Source organism: Microcebus murinus, chromosome X, assembly GCF_040939455.1.
Source record: "Microcebus murinus isolate Inina chromosome X, M.murinus_Inina_mat1.0, whole genome shotgun sequence".
Lineage (NCBI taxonomy): Eukaryota > Metazoa > Chordata > Mammalia > Primates > Cheirogaleidae > Microcebus > Microcebus murinus.
Window position 1 is genome coordinate 81,802,508 of NC_134136.1, and position 15,715 is coordinate 81,818,222.

General features: G+C 39.2%; 1 protein-coding gene across 1 annotated transcript; it reads left to right on the top strand.

Annotated features, from left to right (window-relative positions):
- The first annotated feature begins 1,173 nt into the window (after positions 1 to 1,173).
- LOC105856197 (large ribosomal subunit protein eL21-like) lies at positions 1,174 to 1,714 on the top strand. Its single transcript, XM_075999437.1, has one exon. The coding sequence runs from the start codon at positions 1,217 to 1,219 to the stop codon at positions 1,697 to 1,699; it is 483 nt and encodes a 160-aa protein (XP_075855552.1). The 5' UTR covers positions 1,174 to 1,216; the 3' UTR covers positions 1,700 to 1,714.
- Positions 1,715 to 15,715: the final 14,001 nt, after the last annotated feature.

The following is a 15,715-nucleotide window of genomic DNA, read 5'->3' on the forward strand; positions in this document are numbered from 1 at the left end:
TGAACTAAGCCTATTCTGCAAATAGCAAAATCTGTCATCAAGAATATTGAAAAAACTAATTTTTTTGTTGTTGTTCAAACCCTGAAAACAAATTTACATAATGCACTGTCAATTTTTTTCCCCCAATTTCAATCTTCTTCTTTTCAGAGGGGCTATTTGGTAGAAATTTGAATTTGAATAGCTTCCAGATATCCATTTATTTTTTCCAGAAATGAATGCCTCCTCCAAATATATAGCACTGGAATGAGTAACATTTTTTCATATGGCAAATTTTAGGAATATTACAAAAAGGTGCGTTAAAATCTCCAAGTTTTGATGGTGATATTGTTCGAGAGGTCATGTGAAAGACACCTTTTATAGGTGGAGCTATGAAAAGGACTTAATAAAAAATTGGAGAAGAAATCAGAGTTTCAAGATATATGTTCCTTTAAAAATCTAAGGAAGAGACTAAACCCTAAGAAAGAATTCTCCTCCATTCCTCATTAGCCAGAACCCCTATGAATTTGAGAGCTGAATAATATTTTCTGCATATCTAAATGCTTCTAAAAAATCCCCCCCACCCCCCCAACCCCCCCGCAGCCCTCAGAAGGAAGCCACCTTGCTGATATCGATCTTGGGATTCTGTTCTCAAAAACTGTGAAAGAATACATTTCTGTTGCTTAACCCACCCCGTCTGTGGTTCTTTGTTATTCTAACCACAGGGGACTAAGATGCAGGTGAAATTAACCGTGATAAAATATCTTTTATTTAACCCCATGTCGATGGAAAAAAAGACAAACTCTGCAAAATAATTTAAGGAGGTTTATTCTGAGCCAAATTGGAGGACCATGGCCAAGAGCCACGCCCAGGAAGCCTTGAGCAAGTGGATTCTCTGTGGCTGGGTCACAGTTTGGTTTTATACATTTTGGGGAGACAGGGGTGACAGGTGAAGTCATAAATCAGTACATGGAAGGCATATATATTGGTTTGGTCCAAAAAGGTGGGACATCTCAAAGCAGGAGCTTACAGGTTACAGGTGGGTTTAGGGATTAAGGTAGGGCATCTCAAAGCAGGGACTTAAAAGTCATGGGTAGATTCAGAGATTCTTTAGCTGACAATTGGCTGGAAGAGTTAGGCTTTGTCCAAAAGACCAGGAATCAGAGGAAGGGAAGGCTTGAGTTAAGATAAGGGTCTTCGCCTTTCGGCCGGAGCCGCCATCTTCCAGTAATTCGCCAAAATGACGAACACAAAGGGAAAGAGGAGAGGCACCCGATACATGTTCTCTAGGCCTTTTAGAAAACATGGAGTTGTTCCTTTGGCCACATACATGCGAATCTACAAGAAAGGTGATATTGTAGACATCAAGGGAATGGGTACTGTTCAAAAAGGCGTGCCCCACAAATGTTACCATGGCAAAACTGGAAGAGTCTACAACGTTACACAGCATGCTGTTGGAATTGTTGTAAATAAACAAGTTAAGGGCAAGATTCTTGCCAAGAGTATTAATGTACGTATCGAGCACATTAAGCACTCTAAGAGCCGAGATAGCTTCCTGAAGCGTGTGAAGGAAAATGATCAGAAAAAGAAGGAAGCCAAAGAGAAAGGTACCTGGGTTCAACTGAAGCGACAGCCTGCTCCACCCAGAGAAGCACACTTTGTGAGAACCAGTGGAAAGGAGCCCGAGCTGCTGGAACCTATTCCTTATGAATTCATGGCATAATAGGTGTCTCACACTTTGTGAGAAGTGACAGAAAGGAGCCTGAGGTGTCGGGACCTGTTCCCTGTGAATTCATGGTGTAATAGGTATAGCACACCTGTGAGAAGCAAAGAAAGGACCTTGAGCTGCCAGAATCTATTCCCTATGAATTCATGGTATAGGAGACAAACCTAATAAAAGCCGCTGGATTCTAAAAAAAAAAAAAAAAAAAAAAAAAATAAGGGTCTTCTATACTTCATGAGATGTTATACCAGAACCTGGTCAGGAAGTAAACAACATCATAAAAACCTATTGACTGACATTTTATCATTTGTAAGCATAACCCAACAGACCCCCTTAGAAAGGAATTTTTGTGGGCAAAGAAAAAGATCAGAGATTCCTGGTGAGTTTGTTTGTTTGTTTGTTTGTTTGTTTGTTTGTTTGTTTGTTTTTTGCGGCTCGTTTTGGTATAGTTGAGTGGTGAATTTTGTGTGGAAAATAATGCAGATATCCACTGTAGCTGACAGCAGCAGAGGTCTGACATTCTTTATACAATTTTATGTCACTGTTCAAAATTTACCCATTAGAATTCAAGGAGGAATAGTTTAATTCAGTTCTCTACAAGGTGTAAATTAGTTGGGTAGCATGCCACTGCTAACTTTGGTTGCACAACGATCATTTTCAGTTTTGTTGTCTTTATTTCCAACTTTTTCTTCTTTTAGAATTAAGCTTCTCATTTTCATCCAGCTTGGCACTGTGGATTTTGAAGGCAAGGACATTTTCATAGGTTCCTTACAGGATCCTAGGTAGATGCTGAGGTCTTGTTTGGTGAAGGGTCTCTTTTCTGGATGTGGTACATTTCTCCTCTGAGATTCATGGGGAATTTCTTTTCTTTTGTGTTCTTAATTTCGGAGTATTTTGGGGGTACAAACTCTTTGGTTACATAAATTGCCTGCCTGAGTCAGAGCTACAAACATGTCCATCCTCCAGACAGTACACTGTAGGGGACTGACATATATTTTCCTAGTTTAAGAAATAAAGTTAGTGAGTAATGTACGTGTTCTGCCCAGAGCATTTGCAAGTAATGTGTTCCGGTCAGGCTCCCTGTGATAAACAAAAACTGTTGCCTAGAAGCATAACAAAGGACCTGAGTTGCAACTAAGCAAGAACTGCCCAGCCCCACAGCTTTGGAGGTCTGGAGGCCACACGATAAACACATTGTTCCTGTGATTGCTGCGTACACCCCATAAGATGGCTGGTTAGTCAATGATGAGTAAGACCCCTCAAGGGAGGGGCGACCTAAGCCAGGCACAGCCACCAGGGTTCAGCCGAAGATCTTAGGGGATCACCCTAATAAAAGCTGGGGATGAGAAATAACCCCCTGTGGCTTGCCTTGCTCATCCTTGCTAATCTCGGTCCGTGATCTATGCCTGGAGCCTAGAACAACCACCTGGAAACCTTGAGTCAGGGGATATCTGCTTCCCTAAGGCTATGTATTACAGAATTTATGGCCATTGCCGAAATGCCTGGGTGGTTACGTACAAGAACTAACTTTAATTTTTTAGAGTATAAAAATAAAACTGATCTGGTGTATTATTACTGGTTTCAGCCTTCTGTTTGTGTGTCTGTGTTTTTCTTTGTGTTCCGCATTTTCGTTTTGTGTTCTGTGTTCATCCTCCATCCTACAAATGGGCCACAACAGTGCACACCACAACCGTTAGGTGTGAGTTTACCTATCCCCTCTGCCCCCTCCCACCTTCCTGACACCTGATGAATGTTACTACTACATGTGCACTTAAGCCTTGATCAGTTAGTTCCAATTTGATGGTGAGTCCATGTGGTACTTGTGTTTCCATTCTTGGGATACTTCACTTAGTAGAATGGGCTCCAGCTCCATCCAGGATAACACAAGAGGTGCTAGATCACCGTTGTTTCTTAGAGCTGAGTAGAACTCCATGGTGTACATGTACCGCATTTTATTAATCCACTCATGTATTGATGGGCAGTTGGGTTATTTCCACATCTTTGCAATTGTGAATTGTGCTGCTATAAACATTCAAGGGCAGAATTTCTTAATACCATTGAATAGTCACAGACCCCTTCCCAGTGCCAGGACCACAGACGTGTTTGTGCATGTTGATGGTGTATTCTGCACGTGCTAAATGGCTGATCGCAGAACCCTGGCTCTTCTTATCACTACTTTTCTTTGCAAGAGTTATGCTGACCCAAAGCAGGTGAGAGAGAAAGAAATTAGAGGGTGGAGATGCTTGCTAAAATTTGAGAATATTTCATTCAGTATTTGCAGTTTCTAAAGTTTTAGTTCCTTTTTGATTGGGATTGTTTTTGTGTAAGTCATAAATTATATAGATGATTAAGAAATAGTAGATCTTATATTAGTTTCTGTTCATTATAACCTCTAGATCGATGCCTCCAATAAATCTTGCCAATTTTTCACTATTAAAAGCGATGAGCAGTTGCTTTTGTCTTGGGAGAGCAATTGCAGACAGTAGGTAAAAAAGGGGTATATCTGTGTTCCAATGACATTGTATTTAAAAATAAAGGTTTAAGAGATGGGCAATGGGGCTGGATGTGATCCTGCTCTAAAGGCTTAAAGAATTAAATGTAATTGTATAAAATATTTACATTTCTGTAAATCAAAATACATAAAAATACCAAATCATGAGGAACAAAATTTCATATTTTCAAGAAGTGGGTTTTCACTTAAATATATAAAGTCTAATGAAAGATAACACAAATTGTAATTAATAAACATAAAATTTTATACAGTAAATGATTTAAATAAATGTAGAGCTTTTAGTTTATGTTTAAAACATACACTTTAGTCTAAAATTTAACATTTTTTTAAAGAGGGGACTAATTGCATTTAACATTTAACATTCTGCCATTCACTTTGTGGCTAAAATAAGGACTGACAATCATAATTTCGATGCAACATATAAAACTACATATATGCACACACATATTTTTGTATGTGTACACATGCACATATACACGTACATATATATGCAGATAATATATATTTTTAAAATATAGTGACAGCGTTGTTCCATGGCCAAGTGCATCTTTGGTGAATGCCACACTAATTTCTGAGTAAAGCAGGAACCCATATTTGGAAAATGAGAAGAAAGTAAATCCGTGCTTGGCAGTCTTGGGACATGATACTTATTATCCAACAATCTTCTGCATTAGAGGTTGGCAAGCTATTTTTCTGTAAAAAGCACAATGGTCAGTATTTTAGGCTTCCCAGTCTAGGAGGTAAAACCTAGGGTATCATGTAGGTGCTTCTAGACTCATTCACAGTGTAACCACTTACACTGGGAAAAGCCATTCTTAGCCAGAGCTTCCACCCGAAGACTCTATTCAAGCAAGCGTTTGACGAATTAGCGCATTTTTTTTTTCCTACTCACCTGCAGATTTCTGCAGCTCAAATGCTTCCACATCCCAAAGCGACAAAGCAATGTCAGTCTCCAAAATGGCAAAGCTGTAACTCACAGACCTTCTGGGCATGGAAACAAGTCACCTCTGGTTCCAGGAACGTAGGTCAGGACTTGGAGAGGTTTTGGAGACATGCAAGGTGTTAGCCGTGGGAACAGATGTTTCTGGCTGCAGTTACGCTATGCTGGAGTAGAGCCGTGGATTCTAACCGACAGGTGCCTGTTGTCCATTATCAGAGCCACGTGTTTATTTGTTGACTTGTGTTTGTGATGCACAATGCCTTTCAAAGCCTGGGCTCTGGGTGTGTGGACTGTATTGCACAAAAGGATTTGGGATTTAAACGATAGTTTAAAATATTCTTTTAAAAAAATTTTTGATACATAATATCTGTACATATTTATGGTGTACACGTGACATTTTGTTACATGCATAGAATGGTGTAGTGATCAGTTCAGGGCATTTAGGGATATCACAGTTCTTCAAGCTCTGTAATTGTGCCTAATTTTTATAATCACTCATTTTTAAAAATAATGTCTTGGCCGGGTGCGGTGGCTCACACCTGTAATCCTAGCACTCTGGGAGGCCGAGGTGGGCGGATCGCTTAAGGTCAGGAGTTTGAAACCAGCCTGAGCAAGAGTGAGACCCCTTCTCTACTAAAAATAGGAAGAAATTAGCTGAACAAATGAAAATGTACAGAAACAATTAGCCAGGCATGGTGGTGCATACCTGTAGTCCCAGTTACTCGGGAAGCTGAAGCAGGAGGATTGCTTGAGCCAGGAGTTTGAGGTTGCTGTGACCTAGGCTGACGCCACGGCACTCTAGCCCCGGCAACAGAGTGAAACTCTGTCTCAAAAAAAAATAAAAATAATGTCTAGAGTAATATAGATTTTTCCCTCCTAGAATTGCTCTGAGGAGGAATATAAACACGTTTTTCCAGTCTCTGAAGAATGAAAGAAGGTTCCACAATGGAGATGTGATTTAACCTAGCTTGTAGAGATTAAAGAATATCAAGGGTTTTGAGCAAAAGAAACAGCACCAATGCAACAGTGGATTAGCAGGAAAAGTAGGGCTTTATAGTCTCAAGTGAGATTTGGGGAAATATCTTAAGATGGGGCTAGGAATATAACTTGAAAACAGCTTCTCATGTACCGTTCTTGGCACATAGAAAGCATTTGGTGAATGCTTTCTACAATCAATTATTTCAATCAATCAGTCATGAATAGATCTTAGGCTTCAACCCAATCTCACCCAGTTAACTGTGGTCCTTTGAGTGACTCAGGCTGGGGAATATTCGTGCATACAAATGAATATTTTAGGTGCATGATTTTGGTGGCATGAATTGTCCCTTGGGAAGAGATTTGTGCATTACTCCTTGGGAACAAGTCCCAAAGCTCTGAATTTTAGCAGTGCTTGGAGACTGAAGAGTAGATCATCAGGGGATTTTTTAGGGGCAGGTGAGGTCTTATGTCTTCCTTAACAAACAGCCACAAACCGGGTGTCTTCAGACAATGCACAATTATTGTCTTATTAATTTTGGAGGGAGGCCAGAAGTTTAAAAGCAAGGTGTTGCCAGGGTGAGGCTCCTGTGGAGAGTTTGCTTCTGTCCTGGCCTCTGGCCGTGGCCGGCTATCCCAGGCGACACTCTGACCTCTGGCTCTTCATCTTGTGGTGTTCTGTCTGCGTGTCTCTGTCTCCACATGGCAATCTTCTTACAAGACCATCGGTCATGCTGGGTCCAGTATCTACGCTACCCAAGGATGACCTCATCCTAAACCAATTACATCTGAAATGACCCTGCTTCCAAATGAGGTCGCATTCTTAGAGACTGGAGGTTAGGACTCTGATACATTTTAGGGAAGGGGGATGAGGACACCATTCGATCCATAACAAGGAAGACACAATCCACGTATCTTTGTAAATAACATCCGTCAGTTTGAGGAAATCACAAACAGTGCCAAGGTCTCCAAATAGGCATGTGGATGACCTTGCTATTAATGGAAATAGAGATCATCAGAGAAACCACGTGTATGGAATCCGCTGGGTTTATCGTGCCCAGAATTTTTGAGGGGTGTCTGGCAACCAGGAGTTGGATTGAACAGGAATTCCAGAGCTGTTTGTGATCTGGTCAATATAATAGTCTTCTGTTTCCCATCAAGTGATTATTGCACTGTGGAAGTGTAGAAAGAGAATGTGGCATTGTTTTGTGTACCAATATGCAAAAATTTCCAAGATGCATTGACATTTGACAAATGAAATGTACATAATGATGTGTATAGTCTATTAATATACATGCCAAATAATACTGTAAGTAGAATGTGAATATGTAGACTTCCTGGTATGGGCCGGGCATGGGGGCTCATGCCTGTAATCCTAGCACTCTGGGAGGCCGAGGCCAGAGAATCACTCAACGTCAGGAGTTTGAGACCAGTCTGAGCAAAAGTGAGACACCGTTTCTACTAAAAAGAGAAAGAAATTAGCAAGACAACTAAAAATACACAGAAAAAAATTTAGCTGGGCGTGGTGGTGCATGCCTGTAGTCCCAGCCACTCGGGAGGCTGAGGCAGGAAGATCGCTTGAGCCCAGGAATTTGAGGTTGCTGTGAGCGAGGCTGATGCCACAGCACTCTAGCCTGGGCAACAGAGTGAGATTCTGTTTCAAAAAAAAAAAAAAAATCCTGGGATGGAAAATAAAAGAAGACAGTGTAAATGTGGAGAGGAGACATGAGCCAGGCACTTGGACCCTTGGAACTCAGTAGTGTTTTTGTAGTATTCATTATTTTAAATTAATAGTTGCCTTGCATGTGAGTATTGACACTGTATGCATTTGTGTGCTTGCCTCATTGAATCTTTGCCCTGAGCCTGTGGGCATAGCATGCTGTGCTGATTTGTAGAAAGGCACTGAGATAGAATAACACAGGAGGTGGGCAGGTGGGGAACACCTTCCGTATTCTTACATACACTCTTCAAAGTCTGTGATGCTCACTTACAGCCTAACCTTACGCCGTGCGAACGTCTCTTATGGAAGGAGGGGCAACAGGTGCATTTCTGGATGTAGCATCCAGCCGTGCAAAGTAACAAAGGCAGCAGAGGCAGAAATACACTGGGAAATAGTGTTGGTTGTGTGCGTAAGAGTGCACAAGCTGCAAGCAGTTCTTTGCTAACTCCTTTATTTAATGATCTGCGTTGCTCTGGACATGCAAGAAGGGATGGAGATTACCACGTCCCGTTGGGAAGCAGAGACCCCTCGCCTTCCAATTTTATAGCACATTGGTTTTCAGCCAGGACTGTCTGTGTGATACTGGGCTTTAAAGAAATCATTTATCTCCGAAATTCTTCCCTCGGCGAGGGTCCACGGCTGGAGAGAGCCTGTTTTGCGGTGCAGCCATCCGCGCCTGGCCCTACAGTCTCGACCGCCCCTGGAAGGTCTATTTATAGTAAATGCCATTCAAGGAGATGTTTGCCAACTTCCTAAGCAAATGCTCAGTGCAAGTGTGACCATGACTCCAGCAAAATAGAGCCTTAAACATAAACTCTGTGCCTTCGCTGTCGTGAATTAGGGGAGGAAAGGGAAAAATAACTTGGATTGAGTTTGGTGAACAGGTGGTGCATTTAATTCTAATTCTGCAAACTGCCTGAATTAAAAACACTATTCCCTTCAGCAATATTCTTCCACCATCAGAGACTGATGTTCCCAGGGTTAGGGTTTCTCACGGTGGTATTGGTTATGTCCTTAAAATATGAAGTATTGCACAGCAGGAAAATAAGGGATATAAGAGATTTATACCACATCTGTAAGAGAATACCAAATTCCCCCCCCACTCGTTTGTGGATATGAATTGCAGCTTCCTAAGTAAGAAGTTTGAAAGGTATATGCAATATAGATTAGACTTCTTCGAAACTGTGATTATTATCCCAATTGGATGGCAAGGGAGTGAGAGGAGATTGCAAAAAAAAAAAAAAATATATATATATATATATATATATATATATATATATATATATATATAAAGCAGGATGTTTTTCAAATATAAGTTAAATTTAAAGTTATACATGCACACACGATTCCATTAGAATTTAACTTAGGGAACACCCCTTGGCTTTCCAAAACACAAATTGGACAAATAGCCAGTTGTCTTAGCTTTTATATCATGATCTAGTTTATAAATAATCATCTTACACAGACGTTAACCATGATTTATTGCTTTCGGTAGGTGAATCTTGGAATGAACCCAAAGCGTAAACGAATAAAACGAACACGCACGAACCCACCCTCCGGAATAGATGAGCGTGAATTGGTTTGTTTTCTTTGCTTCCCATTTTTGTGTGTTTTTTTATGATTGCTGTTGCTGTTGTTGTGAACATTGTTGACTGCTTCTTTAGCTTTCAGCCTGGGTCCTCTGTTTTGTTCTTAGACTCTGCCACCCCAGTGAGATCCATGTGCCTTGCCCCACCTCTGTGGGTTTTAAAATTTTAATGTGAAAACTTGAATCAATTTGCATGCTGTACCAATTACTCTGTACATATTCGTTTATTTAAATTTTTTTCGAGTACTCATCACATGGATGAATATCACTGGAGGTCATTTACATGTGAGATCATTATATCTAAATTGATCCATTCCCAAACAAGTGGATGTTATTTAAATGGGAGGAGTGTTACAAGAGACGCTTATAGCAGGGTGGTGAGTTATGTCTAGGCTGAATTATGTCAACCTCAAAAAAGATACGGTGATGTCTTAACCCTCAGGACTGGCGAATGTGCGTTTGTTTGAAAATAGAGTCTTTGCAGAAGTAGTCAAGTCAAGTTGAGGTCGTTAGGGTTGGCCCTAATCCCTAAGTTAAAAGGGGGTCACTATTTTCCTGCAATCTTGCTAGCAAAATTCCTAGAGCTAGATTTCACTTTTTTTTCTTATTCTTTCACCTATATTTTTAATTGACAAATAAAAAAAAGGTATATAATATTTATAACAGATAAAATGATGTTTGTATTGTGCAATGGCTGAACCGTGCCTATTAACCTATGCATCGGCTGACGTACTGATTAGTTTTTTGTGGTGAGATACTTAAAATCGTTGACTTTCTGTGCCACATATTCCTAATTTATTCACCCACTGACGGGCACTTAGATTGTTTCTGTACCTTGGCTATTAGTGCCACAGTGACCTGGGAATGCAGCAGATATCTCTACAAGAAATAGATTTCATTTCCTTTGGGTACATATTGAGTAGCGAGATGGCTGGATCATACGATAGCTCTATATTAAAGAGCTCACGTCTTCTTAATTACATGTATATAAATAAATTTGCCTTTCTGTCTCTAGAGGGATACACATGTCTTTTCATAGGTTTATTGGATGTTTCAATGTCATTATTAAGTAATTTACTTGTTCTCCTTAATGCGTTTTCTTAGTTTGCCTATTTTAAAAGGTGAATTTAAAAAAATTTTACATATCATTCTTACATATTATTCCTTTCTGCCTTTATATCGTTTGCGAATTTATGGTTTACCAAATCTGTTGAAATAAGTAGTCTTTGACCGTGCAAAAAATTTCATTTTGAAAACTGTTTTGTCATTCTTTCCTTGAAGATTTGGGCTTTTTTGCATCGTCTATGTAAAAATTCTCAAATTCATAAATGTTCAAAAACATTTTTCAAGTTCGAGTAACTTCATGTAGATGCAATTTATTGTTGTGTTTATATTAGAGTTAGATATTTTCTTTTGCAAATGGAAGGCAATTGCTCCCACTTTTATTGAAATTCTATAATTTTATCACTCATTTATTATACTACCTATAACTATGACTATCTATGTATAATCATATTCTAAGCTCTCAAGTTTATTTTATTTTATTTATTTTTTTTTTGAGACAGAGTCTCACTCTGTTGCCCAGGCTAGAGTGCCGTGGCATCAGCCTAGCTCACAGAAACCTCAAATTCTTGGGCTCAATCCGTCCTCCTGCCTCAGCCTCCTGAGAAGCTGGGACTACAGGCATGTGCCACCATGCCCAGCTATTTTTTTCTATATGTTTTTAGTTGTACACCTAATTTCTTTCTATTTTTAGTAGAGACAGGGATCTCACTCTTGCTCAGGCTGGTCTCCAACTCCTGAGCTCAAACGATCCTCCCGCCTCGACCTTCCAGAGTGCTAGGATTACAGGTGTGAGCCACCACATCCAGCCAGCTCTCAAATTTTTAATTGTCTTTCTATTTTTGAAACAAATGGCACTGCATTCATTCACAAGTGCTTCATAATCAATCTGGGATTTGTGATTAACTGTCAAGTTCCATTAAATATCTTTTTCTGATGAATTGTTTTTCTGTAGAAACCTCTTTCTTCCATCCCATAAATTCTTTAGCTATGTTGCCTTGCTGTTAAATGATGGAGTCTTTTCTTGAAACTGGCCTGGCCCTGGGGTCTTTTTTTTTTGCTGGTTAAATATAGTAGAAGTGAATCTGTGTACTTTCCCAAGATAGGACTCCAGACTGTTGCAGATTGGGTCTATGCTGCTGTGAACATACCTTGGCATTCTGCCGCCATGTTGTAAGGAAGCTCAACCCACCACATGAGCAGAGGTCTATGTAGAGAAGAGCCACAGCCTCTGACCAACTGGCCCACCTTTGCTTTCTGCCAACAATCTCCCTGCTGGACACATGAGTGAAGCCTTATTGGACCTCGTACCCCAGACAAGCCACTATACCATGCAATGAAATTAATACCCAAACCGTTACCATGGAGAACAGAAGAATCACTTCCTTCCACCCTAGCTTAACCCAAACCCCTGATCCACGGATCTGTGAGCAAATAGCACTGTTGTTTTTCAACCTCTGAATTTTGGGCTCCTGTGTGATACAGCAATTGATAGCTAAAACTAAGCTATTTGAGACTTAATTGGATTTGCATCCCACTAATGGGTTTAGGATCAGGAGAGATTTGCCTCTAACTTATTGAATATTTCTGTCTGTGTTTGTGATATCATTCTCCCAAGAGAAAGATTAATTTTTATTGCCTCAGTCTTGACGTATAGAGTAATCTAATCAGCCAATTTCAGGAACACTTTTGTTATTCTCATGATAAATTTCCTTGTTCTCATTCCTTGTGGGTTATTTTGGTTTATTATGGAGCTAATCTTCTTAAATATAATGGAAATACTCTATTTATGTTTATAAGCAAATAGCCCTTTTTATTTTTTTCTTACTTTGTGAATATCGGGACCCTTAACAGAGCATTGAGTAATAAAAGGTGATTAGGAGAATCCCCATATGGTTTTTTTTACTTTGAAAGGTGTAAATATTTACATGAGTTTTTTAGGGTTTGAATATCACGTTGTTGAAGATTTGGGAAAACTCACTGATGATTTTTAGATGAAGGGATTTTTGGAGAGAGATTCCATTTTCCTAATGCATACTTGTCTTTTGAGGGGTCTTTGTTCATGCACTCAAAACATTTTTTTGAGGGGGGCATCTATTGTATCCTAAGACATTGGGATAGGTTGAGGAAAACCAACTAAAGTTCCTGCTTTCATGGGGCATGTAAATATTGCATGTGTTGAACAGGTAACCCACGTATTTGTTGTGAGTTGATGCTTGCTGTGGATAAAAGGAAAAGTGGATTGCATAAGAGGGGGAAGATTTGCCTGGGGAAGGGATCCAGCAATCGTGTTAAAGAGTAGCTAGTGTCTTCTTCCTTGGAGGGGTGGTATTAGAGCAAAGGTTTGAAGGTGACGTTGAGGGTAGTAGCAGAGGAGGTCTCTAAAGTAAATACAGCCAAACCATGCCAGGCAGACCCAGGACTTCAGCAGGGCTGGAACTTATTAAGCAGAGGAATATACAGAAGTAGACAAAGTTCAACAGAGAAGCTCAAATAAGGCTCGGGGTGATGTTGAAAATTATGCATAGTCAAGCTTCTCTCGTTAACGATTCATGGTTCTATCATTTCTGCACCTGCTGGTTTAAAAAAAAAAAAATACATTGCCCCTCAAGCCAGCAATAACTTTGGGGGATAATGAATCCAATTACACCATTTCTCTCTGCCTGGCATACTATTTTGTACAATTTCCCCTATTACTTTTAATCAAACAAGTAATAACTAAATGCATCTATATATTTTTTCTTTTTTCTTTTTTTTTTCAGCCCAGTCACCAATTGGATCTATATTTTTAAAGAGAAAATGCAACAGATGGATAAGGAGTAGAAGTAAACATCCCAACTCTCCTTTTCCCCACAACAAGAATCCCACACCTGACACCTATGTCAGGAATTTTTTGAAAGGTCCCATTGGATCCTGCTACAATGAAACTTTTGGAATTAGTTCATGGCTGTTTGAAAGAAATGCATGATACATTTGGGGAAATGTTTCAAATTATCTTTGCTAATTGTCTTTGAAATCTTCCCTATTTCAAATATGTTCAAATTAACTTGAATCACTGGTTTCTGAGAAAAGAAGATTAAAGTCTCCAACTATAAATAGTACTTTGACAATTACCCTTTAATTTCTACAATGATTGCTATGTGGTTATTCTAGTGTCTTAATGAATCATACTTCATATCATTATAAAATATTCCTCTATTCTCAGTTAACTTTTCATCTTCAGTTCTATCTGAATTTAATATTGCCCTACCTGTTTTTTTCTTTTATTTGACACTATTTACCTGACATATATTTTCCTATCCATTTCTTCGAACTTCACAAGTTTTTAATTTTTAAGTATTTCTTATCAAAATATATAGCTAGATTGTCCTTTTCTAATCCAATAGAAAAGTGTTTTAATTTTAACGGAATGTTTTTACCCCATTTGACTTTATCAATGTATGTATTTGATCTCTTGCTTTCCATTAGGTACTGGGGACTGAACTCTGATCTTTTTCTTTGCCCCCAAAAATTTCCTTTCTAAGAGGGCCTGGTGAGTCACACCTATGAATGATAAAATCTAAGTCAACAGGTTTTTATGATGTAGTTTACTTCCTCACCTGATTCAGGTATAACATCACGTAAAAGATAGAAGACCCTTATTATCTTAACTGAAGCATTCCTTTCCTCTGATTCCTGGTCTTTGGACAAAGCCTAACTCTTTCAGCCAATTGTCAACTAAAGAATCCTTAAACTCACCTATAACCTGTAAGCCTCCACTTTGAGATGTTCCACCTTTTCGGGCCAAACCAATGTCTGCCTTCCACATATTGATTTATGACTTTACCTGTAACCTCTGTCTCCTTGACATGCATAAAACCAAACTGTAACCCAGCCACACTGAGTCCACTTGCTCAAGGCCTCTTGGGTGTGGCTCTGGGCCATAGTTCTCAAATTTGGCTCAGAATAAACCTCTTTACATTATTTTACACAGTGTGGCTTATTTTCTGTTGACAGTACTAAGTGTCATATGAGCTCGGTGTGGATTTTTTTGTTTATCTTGTCATTCCTGTTATTATTTTTCCATCTTTTATTTTTGCTGGACTGAATATGAGTGATGTGGTCTCTTCTTTTGTGCAAATTGCCGTATGTAAGCCCATCTACTTTTACATCTGTTGTATACCTACGACTGATAAAAACTTACAAAGCTTTTTTTCTAACATATCATTAGAGCCTATGTAAATTTCAGGAATAAATTATTATGTATTATTTACCTAATGGAGATTTGGAACATTTCAAAATCCAATAAAAAAGGGTAGCACACTAACGCATTGACAATTAAGACTCAGTCTACGTCCTAAGTCATTTTCCATTCCTGTCAGTGTTCATTAGAATTCAAATTTTACTATGAGCACAAGCCTTAATCTAATCAGAACAGAGAACGGACTACTTCCCCAATCAGCCCCATGCAGAAAAAAATTGGCAGCATTATCCAAAAAGTGGCAAAACAGACAGAATCCGAGAGATTGTTTACAATGAACTTATTTTCACATTCCTCGGCAAAGCAAAATTCTGCGCCCCATAGGATATTTTAATCTTTCACGCAAAAGGAAAAAAATATAACCTTTCAAAGCAAATCTTCAGATGGGGATATTTACCATGTTTGCCCGAAAAGCCGTTCATTTTAGCCTCAGCAAAGCAATTTGCGGCGGGAAATCATTTCCATCTCAGCCAGAAGATTGGAAAATGAAACTGTTTAAGTGGGAGTTTTTCACTCGGGAGTCCGGGAGGGTGGGTCGTGTGTGAAGATATTTTGGCAGCTTTTGTAATCCTGCCCCTGATTTCCATAGGATGTGTTTGGGTTTTCTGCCATTTAGCTCTCGGGCACAAAGAGAGATTCAGAAGGAATCTTTAGACAGATTTAAATTTTGGTTTGTGAATGGAGGGCAAACTTTTTTCTTTAATGGTTCCCAAATTACTCAAAACTCTTCGAATATAAATGGTAATGGGTTCATTTCAATCTGAAAGGAGTTGGTATGGCAGGCATTCTGGACTTCCTTTTTGGTCACCAAAGAATGCAAAATTTAGCCTACAGGTGGCCTCAAAGCCCTGTCTATCTCGGAGGTCACAATGAATCAAAGAAAATTGAATTCCACAGTCCTTTCTTATAGCATACTTGTAAATAGAATATAACTACTTTCTTTTGGAGGTGGACATAATTTGCTGTAGGAGAAAGATTT